This window comes from Medicago sativa, chromosome 6, assembly GCF_051527215.1.
Source record: "Medicago sativa cultivar Bolivia chromosome 6, Bolivia_mono, whole genome shotgun sequence".
NCBI lineage: Eukaryota > Viridiplantae > Streptophyta > Magnoliopsida > Fabales > Fabaceae > Medicago > Medicago sativa.
Genome location: NC_140754.1, coordinates 56,401,428 through 56,421,127, shown reverse-complemented (window position 1 = coordinate 56,421,127; position 19,700 = coordinate 56,401,428). Strand labels below are relative to the sequence as shown.

The 19,700-nt window shown below is 36.6% G+C and overlaps 1 protein-coding gene across 1 annotated transcript; it reads left to right on the top strand.

Moving 5' to 3' along the window:
* The first annotated feature begins 6,496 nt into the window (after positions 1 to 6,496).
* On the top strand, positions 6,497 to 17,486 carry LOC146915818 (uncharacterized). Its single transcript, XM_085721446.1, has 6 exons — positions 6,497 to 6,566; positions 9,222 to 9,497; positions 9,591 to 9,682; positions 16,036 to 16,095; positions 16,236 to 16,571; positions 17,145 to 17,486. The coding sequence occupies exons 1-6, from the start codon at positions 6,497 to 6,499 to the stop codon at positions 17,370 to 17,372; spliced, it is 1,062 nt and encodes a 353-aa protein (XP_085577572.1). The 3' UTR covers positions 17,373 to 17,486.
* The last annotated feature ends 2,214 nt before the right edge of the window (positions 17,487 to 19,700 follow it).

Genomic DNA, 19,700 nt, shown 5'->3' with positions numbered 1-19,700 from the left:
TGTACCTCCTTTCTTGTAGCCTTGACCGACAAGAAATTGAGTGAGTCTCTCATACCAAGCTCTAGGTGCCTGCTTCAATCCATACAAAGCTTTCTTCAATCTGTACACATGATTGGGAAAACTAGGATCAATAAATCCTTTAGGTTGCTCAACATAGTCTTCCTCATTCAAGTACCCATTCAGAAAGGCACTCTTAACATCCATCTGAAACAACTTAAATTTGAGAATACAAGATACAACTAGCAGAAATCTTATAGACTCCAGTCTAGCAACAGGAGCAAATGTCTCATCAAAATCCAGACCTTCTATCTGTATGTAGCCTTGAGCTACTAGTCTTGCCTTATTTCTGGTCACAATCCCATGTTCATCAGACTTGATCTGGAAGATTCACATCTTCAGGTATTGGAACTAAGTCCCACACTTCACTTCTTTTGAACTGATTAAGTTCCTCTTGCATTGCTTCATTCTAGAACTCATCAGTCAGAGCTTCTTTAACATTTTTAGGCTCAATCTTGGACACAAAGCAAGAGTTGGCAATGACCCGAGCTGATCTTCTGGTAGTGACCCCTTTATCAGGATTTCCAATAACAAGGTCTATTGGATGATTCTTTTGTACTCTTGTTGAAGGACCCTTCTTAGTGGACATCTGATCTGGCTCATTATCTTCATCTTCTTCTTTCTCTGGTTCAGATTCAATCACCTGGGTAGGTGCATTAGTTTCCTGAGTAGTTGTTGGAACATCATCATCAACATCCGGAACCTTCTTTTTAGGCACATCATCAATTACTACATTGATAGATTCCATCATAGATTCAATTTTGGTGTTGTAGACCCTGTAGGCTCTGCTGTTAGTAGAATAGCCCAGAAAGATTCCTTCATCACTCTTAGGATCCATCTTCCTTATGTAATCTCTATCAGACAAAATATAGCACTTGCTACCAAACACATGGAAATATTTAACAGTAGGTTTTCTTCCTTTCCAAAGCTCATAGAGTGTTGTAGTTGTACCAGTTCTCAGAGTCACCCTGTTGTGAATGTGGCAAGCTGTGTTCATGGCTTCAGCCCATAAACGATATGGTAAGTGTTTAGCATGAAGCATGACTCTAGCAGATTCTTGAAGAGTCCTATTCTTCCTTTCCACCACACCATTTTGCTGAGGAGTTATAGGTGATGAAAATTCATGTTTGATTCCCTCTTCAGTACAGTATTCACTAAACCTAGAGTTCTCAAATTCACTTCCATGATCACTCCTGATTCTAACAATACCACAACCCTTTTCTCTTGGCAATTTTGTACACAATTCTTTAAATACATCAAAGGTGTTTGATTTTTCTCTAATAAAGTTAACCCAAGTGAACCTAGAAAAATCATCAACAACTACAAGAACATACCTCTTTCCACCAATGCTTTCAACTTGCATAGGTCCCATCAAATCCATGTGCAGAAGTTCAAGAACTTGAGAGGTTGTTTGATGTTCCAACCTTGGATGAGACATCCTCGTTTGTTTTCCAATCTGACATTCACCACATATGCTACCTTCAACAATCTTCAGATCTGGTAAGCCTCTGATGGCTTCAGATGACATGGCCTTCCTCATCCCTTTCAGATGCAAATGTCCCAACCTTTGATGCCATAGTTTGATCTCTTCCTCTTTGCTCAAGAGACATGTTGAGATGAATGATTCTTCCTGAGATACCCAGAAATAACAATTGTCTTTGGATCTTGTACCTCTCATAAGAACTTCTCCCTTCTCATCTGAGATATGACATTCTGGTTTGGTGAAGTTTACTCTCAGACCTAGATCACACAGCTGGCTAATGCTAATCAAGTTTGTAGTTAGTCCTCTGACATTATTCAACGCAGGATATGGTAGGATATAGTTCAACATAAGAAAAGTTTGGTTGTGTCTTGGTCAGATGGGGATGACTCAGATGATGAAGTGAAAGCTGAATCTACAAATCATGTCTCTGCCATAGCTGGTAGAATAATGTCAGACACTGAGTCTTGTGAGGAAGAAATGTCTTATGAAGAGCTTGCTATATCCTACCATGGCCTGATGGCCAAAAACAGTTGTTCTGAGATATGAGCCAGATTATCAAACTTTTCTTATGTTTCTTCAAAAAAGTGGCACACTCTGTTCTGATATGACCATATCCTTCACATTCATGACATTGTACCCCTTTGTAGTGAGAATCTACTTCATCAGGTCTAGTCATCATCTCTTTACTTGGTTGACTGTCAATTTTGGGTCGGATGTTTTGCCCATTTGATCTGGACCTTCTGTCAAATCTTTTGAAGATCTTCTTAAACTATCTCCCAAGTAGTGCCAGAGACTCTGCCATGTCTTCATCATCTTCAAAACTTGCTTGTGCATCATTAGAACTCACACTGTAAGTAAAGGCAATACCCTTCCCCTTTTTATCAGTCTTACTGTTTACAGTAATTTCAAAGTTTTGCAGTGAACCTATTAATTCATCAACCTTCACGCTAGAAATGTCATGTGCCTCCTCAATAGCTTTATTTTTCATGTCAAATCTCTTAGGTAGAGATCTGAGAATTTTCCTCACAAGCTTTTCATCAGAGATTTTCTCTCCAGGGGACTCAAACGAATTTGCAATGTCTAGGATATTTAAGTGATAATCCTGAATGCTCTCATCGTCTAACATTTTCAGATTCTCAAATTTAGTGGTAAGAAGTTGGATTTTAGTACTTTTTACCTTAGTTGTGCCTTCATGAGCAGTTTTGAGAATCTCCCAAGCATCCTTAGCCACAGTGCATTGCTTGATCAGTCTGAACATATTTTTGTCCACACCATTGAACAGAGCATTCAAATCTTTTGAGTTTCCAAGATCCAATTCATATTCATCATCACTCCATTCTTCTTCAGGTTTCAACACATCAGTCCTGTTGCCATCATCACCAAGTTGTACTGGATGTTCCCAACCTCTCAGAACTGCCTTCCATGTTTTGTTGTCAATAGACTTGAGCAAGGCACTCATGCGTGATTTCCAGTAATCATAGTTTGAGCCATCCAACGGAGGGGGCTTGTTAACAAATCCACCTTCTTTGTCCATAGTGCTAGAATAGAACTCCCTAGAGCTCACCCTACAACAGGTAGGGTGCCTGCTCTGATGCCAATTAAAATTCTCGCGTACTTGTTTTAACACGTTCTGCCAGATGTTTTAACGTTTGCAATGTTCTGATTAATGTTTCAACATCACGCGATAAACAGAAATAAAACAAGACAAATAAAGGACAAAAAATAAAGAACACAAGAAGTTTGTCAACCCAGTTCAGCACAACACGCTTACATCTGGGGGCTACCAAGCCAGGAAGGAAATCCACTAGTGTAGTCCTTATTCAATAGCTCTCAGCAAACTCCTCGTTTACACTATATGACCTAGGACCTACCTGTATAGACTTCAACCTAAGAACTCCTAGATCTGAGATCCCATCTTACTATCCTAATGGTCAGTCACTGCCCCAGTGACCTATCAGACCTCAAACACAACAAGATAGAAGTTACCTTACAACACAAACAACCAAACCTTGTTTCACAACTTTGGTTTGATGCACAAGAGTATCAATACTCACAAACTCAGTGCTAAACAAGTATCTAACATGTCACAAGAAAGGCACACAGTAAAGATTCTTGACTTGCATCACAAACGACACAAGAACAGAATACATGAATCAACTTGGGCTAAAAATCTAACTTTTAGAATGACGGATTGAATAATCAATTAGGTCTTGAAGTCTTCTTTTTATACTGAAGCAGCTTGGGCTAAATAATTCATTGGGCTTAAGTAAACTTGTAGATCGGTTCAGCAAACTTGCAAAACAGAATCAGAAACAATTCTGGAAAGTCCTAATATGTTGGAACCTATTTAGAAACATTCCAAATCATAACAAATATTTCCTAAAATAAAATATCTATTTTAGTAATATTCCACAGCTGATTCTTATAAGATATGCGCGTTACTTGGTCAGTAAGTAAAGGAAATATGGTTTCCTTAAACGATAAAATACGCACGTACAAATAAGGCAGCAACCCAGGCACACTGAACCGTGCCAGGATGTTGGAACATTGTATCCAACATTTTACAGAGTTGCCTAACCACATGCTGGAACATTGGTTCCAACTTACAGAACAAGGATATTTGTTTTAGCAACAATGCAGCCAACACAAATACCCAACACAACTGCTCACTGCTAAACTTAGCAGGAGACTTCAAACTGCTCAAGTACAACTGCAAGAGACTTCCTATGCTCCTGAACACAATCAAGAGACTTCTAGTGCTCAAGCATAACTGCAAGAGACTTCTAATCAAACAGAATTACAAAGAAAAATGTTTGAGGTTGAACACTTGATATACAATCAGTGGTGTTCACAATACAAATCAGATACAGATTCTTAAGACTCTAGAATTTCTAAGATATGAACTTCGAATCAGAAATTCTAAGTGAACTTTGAATGTTGAACCATTTCAGCAGAGTTTTGGTACTTGTAAACTGTTGTTGAGTCTTCAAGTCTTCGCTGCTTTATATAGAGGTGTGAAAGAGACGTTGTGAATTGCCAGCACATCAAAAAGAGTCGTTTGAAGCTTTGATCAATCACCAATGATCTTTGGCCTGATATGGTTATTGTCCTATGAAGGATCAATTTCAAATCCATTCCCATTGTGAAGGAACATCGTTGCAGGGAGAGCTGTTTTTACTGTCTTGTACCAGATACAAAAACAGAGTAGTGGAGGTGTTGGTGTAAGCCCTAGAGGCCAATAGTTTATGTTAAACATTATCTTATGTATCATGACTTTTATTATTGAATAATATATGGCACTCTTTATTATATTTGTGTAATGTTAATAAAGTCCTTAGAATAGATAGTTCGTGTAATAATATATTAAGCGTGACTTAATCATGAGATTACCTGCTAGATGAAGACCTAAAGTTACTGCTATTGAGGAAGCTAAAGATTTAAAAACTTTGAGTGTTGCAGATCTTGTAAGCTCTCTCAAGGTTCATGAAATAAGTCTTAATGAGCATGAGTCTGCTAAGAAGACAAAATCTAGTGCTCTTCCATCTAAAGGAAAGTCATCTAAAGCTCTCAAAGTTATTGAATCTGAAGAAGAATCACCTGATTGAGATTCTGATGAAGACCCTGCTGAGAAGATGGGTATGCTTTCCAACAAGCTTCAGTATATGGCTAAGAAGAACAAGAAGTTCCTGAGCAAGAGAGGTGGTTACAGAAGCTCTAAGAAAGAATATCAGAAGGGTTGCTTCAACTGTAAGAAGCATGGACATTTCATTGCTGATTGCCCTGATCTTCAGAAGGAGAAATCAAAGGATAAGTCCAAGAAACCAAACTTCAATTCAAGCAAATTTAGAAAGCAGATTAAGAAGAGTTTAATGGAAACCTGCGAAGATTTAGATAGTGAATCTGGGTCTAAAAAGGAAGAACCTGCAGATGAAGCAAATGTAGCTATGGGGTTAGTGGCTACAATGAATTTAGAAGCTGAACCTGACTTAGACTCTGAAGATGAAAATGAGGTATATTATATAATTCCCAGAGAAGAACTTATTGAGCCTCTTAAAGAGCTTCTTACACACTTTGAACTTAGAACCAATGAGTTGAAAGATATAAAAGAAAAATATGTTGATTTAATAAAACAACAAGAATCAACTCTAATGGGTCTAAAATCTTTTGAAGAAGGACTTAGAGGCTTTGACTTCATTTGAAAAACTTATGAAGAAAAGATCAAGTATCTTTGTAGGAAGCTACAAGAAAAGTGTAATGGAAAATCTTTAAGTAAACATGAAATTGCTCTTGAAGATTTTATTATATCTGGCATTGACATAAGCAAAGTAGCATCTATGATTTATGGCAATTACAAGAAAAATGGTAAAGGGATTGGATTCACAGAAGGGAAACCTAGTGGAATCAGCATCAAAGCATGTTGTGAATGCATTAAGGAAGGATTGAAAACCTTCTTTGTACCGGAAGGTGCTAGCTCTGAAACTGTTGATCAGTCAGAATCGAAAGCTTCTAGTTCTAAGGCTAAGAATATTTCAAAGTCAAAGAAATCTAAGTCTAAGGCAGTGACAAACTCTGTTTCTAAGACTCCAAAGATCAAGATTCTGAAGAGATCAGAACCTGTACCTCAGAGTCTGATGAACCCAGAGTCTGGCATCTTAAAATCTAAGTTTCAGAAGAAGAAAACAGTTGCTGCTTCTTGGGAACCAAAACCAAAAGGTGTTATACCTAAGGTATTGAATGATCAGAAGCTATCAAACTTGCAGCACAAGGTACAGGGAAAGAAGTGTAAAACTTCCAGTACTAACCTCAAATGACCCATAAAGATATGGGTACCTAAATGTGAAATTGTCAATGTTGCAGGTATGCCTAAGAGCAAAGGAAAAGCAAAGGTCATGGTACCTAGACAACGGTTGCACAAGGCATATGACAGGATAGTAGTCTATGTTACTTACTCTCACAATGAAAGAAGGAGGAAATGTGAAATTTGGAGGCAACCAAGATGGGAAGATTATTGGTACACGAACTATTGGTAACTCTTCTATCTCTATTAATAATGTGCGGTTCGTAGATGGTCTTAAACATAACCTACTTAGTATCAATCAGTTCTGTGATAATGGTTATGATGTGATGCTTGATAAGACCAACTGCACAGTAGTTAACAAAAATGACAACTCCATAGTATTCAAGGGAAAGAGGATGGATAATGTCTATAAAATTAACTTCTCTGAACTGGATGATCAGAAAGTAGTTTGCCTTTTATCAGTGAATGATAAGAAATGGGTGTGGCACAGAAGGTTGGGACATGCTAAGTGGAGATTAATCTCTAAGCTTAGTAAGTTATAACTTGTTAAAGGCCTACCAAACATTAACTATCATTCAGATGCACTCTGTGGTGCTTTCCAGAAAGGGGAGATTGTTAAATCATCTTTTAAAACTAAAGACATTGTCTCAACTTCCAGACCTTTAGAATTACCATGTTGATTTGTTTGGACCAGTTAACACTACATCTTTATATGGAAGTAAATATGGATTAGTCATTGTGTTGGAACAAAATGTGTTTAACAATAAATCTTTGAGAGTTTTGATGATAACAAGGTATTAAAAATTGTCAATTGGACTAGCTAATATTTGTTCAAGTGTACAGGAGCATAGACAAAATTTGACATCTTAAATAGGTTATGAATGAACAAAAGAGAGCTAAGAAATCAACAAAAACGAAGCTTAAAGAGTCTGAAGAGAAGTGCTCTTGAAGTTAAAAGTGCTCCTGAAGACAAAGTGCTCCTGAAGTGATGACGTCATCAGAAGCATGTTTATCAGAAGCATCTCATCAGAAGCTGAGGATCACTAGAACCTGGAGTTCATCAGGAGATGCAAGACTTAAAGCTTCAAGGGCTGTTCATTGGTTTTAAACTCGTCTAAACACTGCAGAAGACTGGAAATGTAAAGCAACGGTCATTTTGAGAGGATTTGAAGGCATTGGATGCTTATCTTCAAAAAGCGTTGACAAAGTACAATTGTACAAAGTGTACAACCACTACCTCCACTACTCTGTGTTTGTCTCTGCTACAGGACAAGAAAAATAGCTCTGCCTGCAACGATGTTCCTTCACAATGGGAAATGAATTTGAAACTGATCCTTCATAGGACAACAACCATATCAGGCAAAAGATCGTTGATGATTGATCAAAGCTTCAACCGACTCTTTTTTATGTGCTGGCAATTTCACAACGTCTCTTTCACACCTCTATATAAAGGAGTGAAGACTTAGAGATTGGCAATAAAATCAGACTCAACAACAATTTACAAGTGCCATAACTTTGCTGAAATTATTTTGCATTCAAAGTTCACTTAGAATTTCTGTTTCAAAAGTTCATATCTTTGAAATTCTAGAGTGTTAAGAGTCTGTATCTGATTTGTATTGTGAACACCACTGATTTTATATCAAGTGTTCAACCTCAAACATTTTTCTTTGTAATTCTGTTTGATTAGAAGTCTCTTGCAGTTGTGCTTGAGCAATAGAAGTCTCTTGATTGTGTTCTGGAGCATAGGAAGTCTCTTGCCGTTGTGCTTGAGCATTTGAAGTCTCTTGCTAGTTGTAGCAGTGAGCAGTTGTAATCAGATATTACATTGTAGTGAACTCTCCTTGGAAGTGCAAGGGGGACATGACTACTTCCGATTCGTTGAAGGAACCTGTATAATTGCTTTGTGTCTTTCTTCTCTCTCTCTCTCTCTCTGTTTTTATCCGCTGTAAGTTAGTCTGAACATCACTTCAGAAGCATAACTCAATTTGCTTCTGACCAGTGTTTTCAGCTTAGGAGAAAACGAAGAAAAATCTAACACAATTCAACCCCCCTTCTTGTGTTTTTCTCACCTTCAATTGGTATCTAGAGCCTTGGTCTGTTGTCTTAACACTTAACAGTGTAACAGAAAAAGATCTGAGAAAAACATGTCTGGTGATTCCCCCAGTTCTGGACCTGCGCGCAATCATGCTGTTCCATATGATTATGGTGACAAGAAATTTAACTTTGGAAAGATTCCTAAGTTTAATGGAGATCCTAAAGAATTTTCTTGGTCGAAAACCAACTTCTACAGCTATGTCATGGGTTTAGATGAAGAACTATGGGACATGCTTGAAGATGGTGTTGCTGACTTGGTCCTTGATGAAGATGGAGTTGTTGTTGACAGAAAGAAACATACTCCTGCTCTGAAGAAACTTTACAAGAAGCATCATATTATCAGAGGAGCACTTGTCACTATTATACTTAAAGCAGAGTTCATGAACATGAGTGACAAATCCACTGCTAAAGCTATGTTTTATTCTCTTTGTTCTAACTATGAAGGGAGCAAGAAGGTCAAAGAAGCAAAAGCTCATATGCTTGTTCATCAATATGAGTTGTTCGAGATGAATGATGATGAAACTATTGAGGAAATGTACACAAGGTTACAAACCCTAGTCTCTAGACTACAAATACTGAAGAAGAGCTATGTTGCTTCTGGTCATGTTAGCAAGATACTAAGAAGCTTGCCTGCTAGATGGAGACCTAAGGTTATTGCTATTGAGGAAGCTAACGATTTAAACACTTTAATTGTTGAAGATCTTGTCAGCTCTCTCAAAGTTCATAAGATAAGTCTTAATGAAAATGAACCTGCTAAGAAGAGTAAATCTATTGCTCTACCATCTAAAGGGAAGTCATCAAAAGCTTTTAAAGTTATTGAATCTGAAGATGAGTCGCCTGATGGATACTCTGAAAAAGATCCTACTGAGAAGATGGCTTTGCTTTCCAACAAGCTTGAGTATCTGGCAAGGAAGAACAAGAAGTTTCTGAGTAAGAGAGGTGGATACAAGAGCTCCAAGAAAGAAGATCAGAAGGGATGCTTCAACTGTAAGAAGCCTAGACAGTTTATTGCTGATTGCCTTGATCTTCAGAAGGATAAATCAAAGGATAAGTCAAAGAAATCAAGTTTCAACACAAGGAAATTCAGAAAGCAGATTAAGAAGAGTTTAATTGCATCCTGGGAAGATTTAGACAGTGAATCTGGGTCTTAAAAGCAAGAAGTTGAAGATGAAGCAAATGTAGTTGTGGGGTTAGTGGCTACTGAGACTTCAGAAGCAAATACTGACTCAGACTCTGAAGATGAAAATGAGGTATACTCTAAAATTCCAAGAGAAGAACTTATTGAGTCTCTTAAAGAACTCCTTACACATTTTGAAATGAAAACCAATGAGTTGATTGATCTAAAAGAAAAATATGTTGATTTAATGAAACAACAAGAATCAACTCAATTGGATCTGAAAGCTTCTGAAGAAGGACTTAGAGGCTCTGACTTCATTTATAAAACTTATGAAGAGAAGCTCAAGTATCTTTATTAGAAGCTGCAGGAAAAGTGTAATGGAAAGTCTTTAAGCAAACATGAAATTGATCTTGAAGATTTTATAATATCTGGTATTGACAGAAGCAAAGTTGTTTCAATGATTTACAGCATTTACAGAAACAATGGTAAAGGGATTGGATTTTCTGGAGGGAAACCTAATGAAATCAGTCTCAAAGCATGTTGTGAATGTTGGAACAAAATGTGTTTAACAATAAACCTTAAAGAGTTTTGATGATAACAAGGTATTAAAAATTGTAAATTGGACTAGCTAATATTTGTTCAAGTGTACATGACCATATTTAAAAAGGATACATCATTTATTGGTTCTGAATGAGCAAATAAAGAGCAAAAGGAATCAACATAAAATGAAGCTTAGTGCTTCTGAAGGCAACTCGCTCCTGAAGAGAAAAGCGCTCCTGAAGTAAAGCCGCTCTTGAAGATAGTAAAGTGCTCCTGAAGACAAGAGGTCCAAAAGCCACATCATCAGAAGCTGCGTTATCAGAAGCTGTATCATTCAGAAGCTGCATCATCAGAAGCTATGTTATCAAGCTACCTCATCAGAAGTCATTTCACCAGAAGCTGAATATCAACTGGATTTGCAAAAATTCAAGAATTGAAGAATCATCACTGCAAAAGCTGTCTATTGGATTCGAAAACACAACAAAAGATTAGTGGAATTTTGCAACGGTCATTTCCAAGGTGTTTGAAGGCATGTGCTTGCAATTTGGACAAAAGCGTTGACATTGTACTGATGTACGAATTGTACAACCACGTTCTCCACTACTCTGTTTTGTGTCCACGCTACAAGACAAGAAAGCAGCTCCAGAATACGGCTTCGCCTGCATAGATGTTCCTTTGGATAAGGAATGGATTTCAAATTGGTTCTTCATAGGACAACAACCAAATCAGGAAAAAGATCAAAGGTGAAATATCAAGCTTCAACAACGACTCTTTGATGTGCTGGAAATTTCACAACGTCTCTTTCACACCTCTATATAAAGGAGTGAAGACTTAGAGTTTTGGCAATGCTGAACAAACGACTCACAACATTATTACAAGTGCCAAACCTCTGCTGAAATTGTTCTGCATTCACTTAGAATTTCTGTGTCTCAAAGTCATATCTTAGAAATTCTCAAGTCCATTGAGTCTGTATCTGATTTGTATTGTCAGCACCTCTGATTGTATATCAAGTGTTCAACCTTAAACAATTTTCTGTGTAATTTTGTTTAGTTAGAAGTCTCTTGCAGTTGTGCTTGAGCAGGAAGTCTCTTGATTGTGTTCTTGAGCAAAGGAAGTATCTTGCTTGTGTGCTTGAGCAAAGGAAGTCTCTTGCTTGTGTGCTTGAGCAATTGTAATCAGATATTACTCTTAGTGAAATCTCCTTGGAAGCGCAAGGGGGACTGGACTACTTCCGGATTGTGGAAGGAACCAGTATAATTGCTTTGTGTCTTTCTTCTTCTCTCTCTCTGTTTTATTCCGCTGCATTTAGATTCTGATTACCACTTCAGAAGCTGTCTCACTTAGCTTCTGATCAAGTGTGTTCAGTTTGTAGGAGAAACAAAGAATTTTCCAAAACACAATTCAACCCCCCCTTCTTGTGTTTTTCTCACCTTCAATGAATGCATCAAGGAAGGATTGAAAACCTTCTTTGTACCTGAAGGTGCTAAGTTTGAAATTGTGGTTCAATCAGAACCTGAAGCTTCCAGCTCTAAGGCTAAGATTACTTTAAAGCCAAAGAACTCTAAGCCAAAGGCAATGATAAACTTTGATTCTAAAACTTCAAAGATCAGGATTCTGAAGAGATCAGAACCTATTCCTCAGAGTCTGTTGAAACACAAATCTGAGGTCCTGAAGTCTAAGTATTAGAAGAACAAAGCAGTTAATGCTCCTGGGGAATCAAAACCAAAGGTTGTTAAACCTAAGGTAATGATTAACCAGAAGCTAAAAAACTTACAACATAAGGTACAAGAAGTGAAGAGTAAAACTTCCAGTACTAACCTGAAAGGACCCATAAAACAATGGGTACCTAAATCTGAAAATGTCAATACTGCAGATATGTCTAAGAGGAAAGGAAAAGCAAAAATCATGGTACCTAGACAGCGGTTGCTCAAGACATATGACAGGAGAGAAGTCAATGTTCATCAGCCTCACAATGAAAGAAGGAGGAAATGTGAAGTTTGGAGGCAACCAGTCTGGCAAGATCATTGGTACAGGAACTATTGGTAACTCCTCTAGCTCAATTAATAATGTGTGGTTGGTAGATGGTCTTGAACATAACCTATTGAGTATCAGTCAGTTTTGTGACAATGGTTATGTTGTGATGTTTGAAAAGACCAATTGCACAGTTGTAACGCCCTATTTATCTATTTAACTATTTTATTGGGTTTAGAGTCCAATTATATGATTTAATTGATTATGTGGTATGTTGTTATTTTGTTAAATGGCTTTATTTTATTATTTAGTAGAATATGATTAAAAATAGAATAATTAGACTTGAAGGGCTGAATTAGAATTTAGACGAGTTCAGTGGAATTAAGTAGAATTAAGAGAATTGGTTAAGGAAATAAGAATAGGAAAACTAAGAGTCAGAGAGTTTTTCACGTAAAACAAGTTTTTGGGAGAAAAGGGAGAAACCAAGAGAAGAGAAGAGCCAGAGAAGAGAAAGCATGTAGAACCTTGTAATCAACCAATCTAAGGTAAGGGTGGGATTAACTTTTTCTAATTTTAGGTTGTATAATTCTGAAATTGAGTTTAGCATGTTGTTGTTTGTGAATTTTTGAATTTAGGAATTAGGTTTTGAAGTCGTAATTGGTTGTTAATAGAGTAGAAAATCCATTGAATTTGTGTATAATCGATGTTCAGGTTGTAGAATAATCATAGGTTAGGTTTCCTATCAAATTTGGGATTTGGGTAGATGAAATTTGGGATTTTGGGTGAAAAATGGAGTTTTCCCGTGAGCTACCTCTGACAACATACTCTGTTTCATGTTTTTGCGTCTTTTTCACACGATTCTGTTTTGAATTGGCTTTTGGTGTAAACATGAAAGTTTTAGATAATTTTGTTAGCTTTCCAATGGTTTTGGTTTGACGTGTGGCTTTTGTAACACCCCGTTTTCCCAACATAAAAAATTCACATATAAATCAGAGTCATTCAACATAAATGGAATGTCACACTTCTTAAAAATAATAAATGGAATAAATAACAATTCATCCTTCACAATTTGGTCAACATAAATATTCAAAAACTTCGTAGCCGATTTTAATTCAACAACATAATTAGTCTTGGCACGAAGGCCTCATCAAAACATCTCGTAAAAATCCAAAAACTAAATCATAGTCATGTAAAATCATAAGCAGTACGTAAGGAATAGAAAATAGCCACAAAGGTTCCCATCCCGTTACGTATCAGACCACCTAAAGACACAGTGAGAGATAGCCACTCACGACAACAATCAACATCTACTTATTCTCGATCACCTGCAAGTTACTCATACGAAGAGCAACATTTTCAAGCAGAAGGGGTGAGATTCACAAACAATAATGTTAAGCATATAATTCAACAATTATATTTCACAACATAAACATCATCAACATATCATAACAATAGTCATGTAGTATCATTATCATCATCATAATCAACTTCATAATCAACATCAATATCAACTTCATAACTCAACTTAACAACTTGACTCGACAATGCAACTTAACTCGATTATGCAACTCTATTATTTTACTCATGCATGTGGTACCATTCTAGGGCATAAGCCCTCGTCGCTTGTGAGCATAAATATACTCCTAGGGCATGAGCCCTCGTCACTATTGAGCAAAAGCTCCTAGGGCATGAGGCCTCGTCTTTATTGAGCAAAAGCACTTAGGGCATGAGCCCTCATCTTTAAATGAGTATGCATGGACTCAACAACAATACTTTGACGACCAACAAATTCAACGACATCGACAAACAATTTACAACTTAAACGACATTGAAAAACTACTTACAACTTTGAAGATATTGACGACAACTGTGGTAACGACAACGACAGCGACTTCACATCATAATTTCATATTCATCAATCATAAACAATGTCATATAACATCGTATTTAAACATCAACAATTCATCATATAACATCATATTTAAACATCAACAATTCATCATATAACATCTTTGTAAAAACAAAATAAATTATACACAACAAATTTTCATGTCAAACCAAGGCTACTAGAAAGATATCACAATTATCAAGAAACTTTCATGTTTATACCAAAGACCAATTCAAAACAGAAAACTTGTGAAACAGACGCAAAAACATGAAAAAAACAATGTTGTCACCGTAAAATTTCGCTAACACCCCCTTTGGAGTATTTTCATCATAACTCAAAAACTAAAAATCATATTCACGTCAAACCAAAGCCTCTAAAACTTTCATGTTTACACCCAAGGCCAATTCTGTACCGATCAATACCAGTTTTCGTTTCAAATTCAAAAAAGTTGTGCGGAAAGTCCATATAAATTCACTGTGACCTACATGCAGTAATTTGACCATAACTCAAGTTCTATAAATCATTTTGACATCAGACCAACGGCAATAGAAAGCTAACATCCATACCTACAACTTTCATGTTCACACCTAAGACAAATTCTGTACCGATCAATACCAGTTTCTATTTCAAAATTCGGGACAGACATAAGAAAAAATCAGGAAAAGCAACTTATATTATTCAAACTTCACATTCATTCAAAATCATCACAATCAACAACAACAACTCAACATAATTCATACCAAATTCATAATATGGCATTAACAACAACAATCATCAACAACCACAAATCAACAACAACATAACATAAATCATCAATTATCACTCTTAACCGTAATTCTCCAATTCTCAAAAACTAAACATACAACATGTTAAATGAAATTTCAGAATCATAGACTCAAGATTATTGAATGATAGTCCCACCCTTACCTTAGATTGATTGATTGCAAGGATTCTACATACTTCTCTTCTCTGGTTCTTCTCTTCTCTAGGTTTCTCCTCTTTCTCTATGTTTCTCCTCTTTCTCCCAAAAATAGTTTGCACGTAATCCTTATTTTCTAACTCTGACTTTCCTCTTTATATATAAATCCTTAACCTACTTATTTTCTCTTAATTCCAATTCTGCCCCAAAGCCTCATTATTCTAAGAAAATTGCTTTTTTGACAAAGAATACTTCCAATTGACACAAGTAAATGACCTTAATGCCCCTGACAGTAGTTAACTACCGCTGATAAACACACCGGTAGTTAACTGCCGCTGGACCCAGCGATTGTTAACTACCGCTGCGTTCTGCATCTTAAGAATGCAGAAACTGCAGTTTCTGGTTTACAGAAACACATTCAACACAACTTCAAAAGCATTCAAAATTCACCCAACATTCATTTGCACTGATTTTTGGCAAATTTCTTCAAGTAATTAACAAGTAAGTACCTTTCAAGTAATTAACATGTAATGTAGGCTGTTTAGGTTGTTAGTTTTCATAATTTTAGCAAAATGTTTAGTGTTTAGGTTAGGTTTAGGTTAGGTTTAAAAATTGCAAATTATGATATAATTAGATGTTGTTTAGGCTTGTTTATGCTGACATTGTTGTTTAGAGTAGGTTTTTGTTCAATGTAGTTGAATTTGATGTTGAATTAACACTAATTGTGCTAGTATTTTAAAATGCACTTAAGGTGTTTGATGAAATGCCTAAGTGAAATAATCTTGCTTTTTTTGTGATTTCTTTTCCAAATATGTTAAATTTAATAATGTATATATGTTATGTTGGATTTTGAATATGTGAATATGTGAAATGTGAAATGTCTAAGTTGAATTAATATGGTTGGCTTTCCAAACTTATATTAATATGGTTTTTTTTTAAATATGTGAAATGTCTAAGTTGAATATGTGAATATGTGAATTATTAAATGCCTAAGCGAAATATGTACAAACTATGTGAAATGTGAATATGTTATGTTGGATTTCCAAACTTATATTAATATGGTTTTTTTTTTATGAATATGTGAAATGTCTAAGTTGAATGATAAATGCCTTAAAAGTATATATTTTTTGGCAACTTATTTATGTTTTTTAAAAAAAAATTTGTACAGATATGGCTAGGGATACGGATGAGCAGCAGTGGGTTATTAGAGAGGATAGGATGCGGTAAGGTAAAGAGGCGAGTACCGCTAGTGCTCAGAGAGAAAAGGGGGATGAAAACTCGTATGTCACTAAGACTCGGAGGCGCAGGGACCCGAGGCTACATGGAGAGGGCTCACAGTCATAGGCACATGTGGATTACTCCTCCCAGGTTGTTGATCCGACACCAGCGCATGATTATGCGGATGAGGGTTTTGTTGGATATGATCGGATGCAGGAGGAGAGCATGTTTTTTCAGCCGCCGCCGCAGGACGAGGCAGAGGATGAGCGGGTGTCACAAGATGTTATGGAGGATTATCTTGAGGCAGATAATCATGTTCCTGAGGGTGAGCCTGAGGCGGCGACTCAGCCACGACTTCGTCGTGTTCAGTTGATACCACCCTATCCTGCTGGAGAGCCTCCCTTTCCTGGAGGACCTGAGACCACGTCACTATTGTCCGATTATACGAGGCACGTGGCGAACCCTCTTTGGGTGAACCATAATAATGTAAGTGTTTAAATTGTTTAAAATTCTTTAAATGTTTTGAAGTGATTATTTAAAATATAATGTAACGTAAGTGTTTGAATTATTAAATATAATGTAGCGTAAGTGTTTTAGTTATTTAAAATAATGCAGCGTCAGTGTTTTATTTAAATAAAATAATGTAGCTTAAGTGTTTTAGTTATTAAATATAATGTAACGTAAGTGTTTTAGTTATTTAAAATAATGTAGCGTAAGTGTTTTAGTTATTTAAAATAATGTAGCGTAAGTGATTTATTTATTTAAAAGAATGTAGCGTAAGTGATTTATTTATTTAAAAGAATGTAAGGTAAGTGATTTAATTTATTTAAAAGAATGTAACGTAAGTGATTTATTTATTTAAAAGAATGTAGCGTAAGTGATTTAATTTATTTAATATTATGTAGCGTAAGTGATATATATATTTAAAATAATGTAGCGTAAGTGATTTATTTATTTAAAAGAATGTAGCGTAAGTGATTTAATTTATTTAATATTATGTAGCGTAAGTGTTTGAATCATTTAAAATAGTGACAATGTCTTATTTAATTTGAATTTCAGATGTGGCATGATGAAGTGGGTTACAAGAGCATAAATGCAGGGAAAAGGTTACAAGAGCTTGATAAGCCGGAGGCGGGTTTGAGGTGGTTTTGGGAGCCTGTGGAGGGGTCTGGCCTCCAGGGTTTGATACACACTGGGTATTCCATTATGACCCATGCAGTGATACGTGCTCTCTGCGAGAGGTGGCACACAGAGACTAGTAGTTTTCATCTACCTGTGGGGAGATGACGATTACTTTAGACGATGTGTATAATCTCCTGCACATTCCGATTAATGGCTGCATGCTAGACCACGACGAGTCGATTGATCGGGACCGATCGAATGATCTTATGACCAGGTTGTTGGGCATGTCAGATAATGATGCCAGGGCTGAGGTTAGGAATGAGTCTGCTGGTCATATCAGTTATCCCGCATTGAAGCGGGTTTATGAGGGGCACCTGACAGAGGCTAGACGGCTTGAGCATCCACAGACGAGGGAGGAGATGCAGGAGAGAGCCATGAGGAGGGCGTGGTGTGTGAGGAGTTTCCTTCTATATCTCGTCGGTTGTGCGTTGTTCACTAACAAAACGAACAGACACATTGACTTGATATATCTTGATTGCATGGCGGACTTGGGGGCGATCGGGAAGTGGTCATGCGGAGGGATGACCTTAGCCTACCTGTATACGTATCTAGATGATTCTGTTATCTTGAATAACAGAACGATCGTTGGTTCTACGACTCTTTTTATGATAATAATTTAATATTTATCTTAATTTCTTTATGAATTTATTTTATAAATTTTATTATCATGTTAGACTATTTTATAATGTTTTAGATTTATTGAATATTTAACTCGAATAATTATTTTTTTGTATTATTTATTTTGTTGCAGGGATGGATTTTGGAGCATTTGCCAGGTCCTTACCCAGGGAATCGTGTTGGGTATTTGTGTTGGCTGCATTATTGCTAAAACAAATATCCATATTCTGTAAGTTAGAACCAATGTTCTAACATGAGGTTAGGCATATCTGCAAGATGCTGGATAAATGTGCTGGATGATGATTTAACATGTCCATTTTGCAGTTACTTTTCTTCATGGTTGCGGATGGAGAAATGTATTTGTGGTATCTCTCTACCCTGTCTGAATGGTCTAAGATTTGTTTTAACAACAAATAAATCCAAAGGGGGAGATTGTTGAGTATTTCGGTATTGGCTTCATTGTTGCTAAAACAAATACTTATGTATGTTGGATACAATGTTCCAACATCTTGGCACGGTTCAGTGTGCCCGGTTCATATGGCTTGTTTCACGCAATCCTTATCTCAGTAAAGAAACCACGCCTTATTTCTTGTTCACCAAGCAGCGCGTTATTGTCCAAAATAAACTGGAAGATTTGTTTCTAAAATATAAACAATATTTTAGATTTCCTTGGTGGTGTATATGGAAGTTCCTAAAAATGTTCCTACTTTTTAGGAGTTACCATACATGTAAAATATATTTTCAAAACAGATTTTAGAAAATATATTTTCTGAAGAATATTTGTTTCAACATATTTCTGATGAGAATATTTGATACAAATATATGTTTAGCCTATTACGAAAATACCCATGCTTTGAAAGGCTATATAAGGAAGACTTGTACCCTAGTTTTATTCACCAATTCAAGAGTATTGGATTGAGTCTTTTAGGGTTTCAACTCAGGCGTTATTTGTGAGCCTCTCTTTGTATCACCTTGATGCATCAAGATGGACCTTTAGTTGAGTTGTAATGTATCAAAACCATAGATTTGTAAAAGAATAGATTTTTAGGGTTTTGAGTCGTCTTCCCTGTGCGTTCTTCTCTTGTATCGTTTGTGATGCAAGTTTAGGACTGGTTACTGTGTACACTACTCTGAAGATGTGAAGCAAGGAGCTAGGTAGATTGTGTACTACACCAAAGTTGTGAAACAAGGTGTTAGGTAGATTGTTTTGGAAGGTAACTTCTACTTTTTGTTGTGTTTGAGGTCTGATAGGTCATTGGGGCAGTGACTGACCATTAGGATAGTGAGATGGGATCTAAGATCTAGGAGTTCCTAGGTTGAAGTCTATAAGTGTAGGTCCTAGGTCATATAGTGTAAACGAGGAGTTTGCTGAGAGCTATTGAATAAGGACTACACTAGTGTATTTCCTTCCTGGCTTGGTAGCCCCCAGATGTAAGCGTGTTGTGCTGAACTGGGTCAACAAACTCGTTGTGCCTTGTACTTCCCTGTCGTTTATTTTGCTGTTTGTTCATGCTTTTTGCTAGAATGATGTTGGAACATTAAACGGAACATCTCCTTTCTGCGGATCTGGAACTGAAACATCACATATAAACTGCTTATAACTAATGTTCTATAATTCTACATCTGTTATATATGGCTTGATCTGTCTGTTTTCTGCTAGCTCGATGTTAAAACATCTCTCTCGACATTCTGTTCTTAACATCGTATAAAACACGTGAAAGCTAGTTTGCCGGAATTTCAATTGGTATCAGAGCAGGCACCCGACCTACAACTGGGTGAGCTCCAGGGAAGATAAATTCTGGACTCTTGGACAGA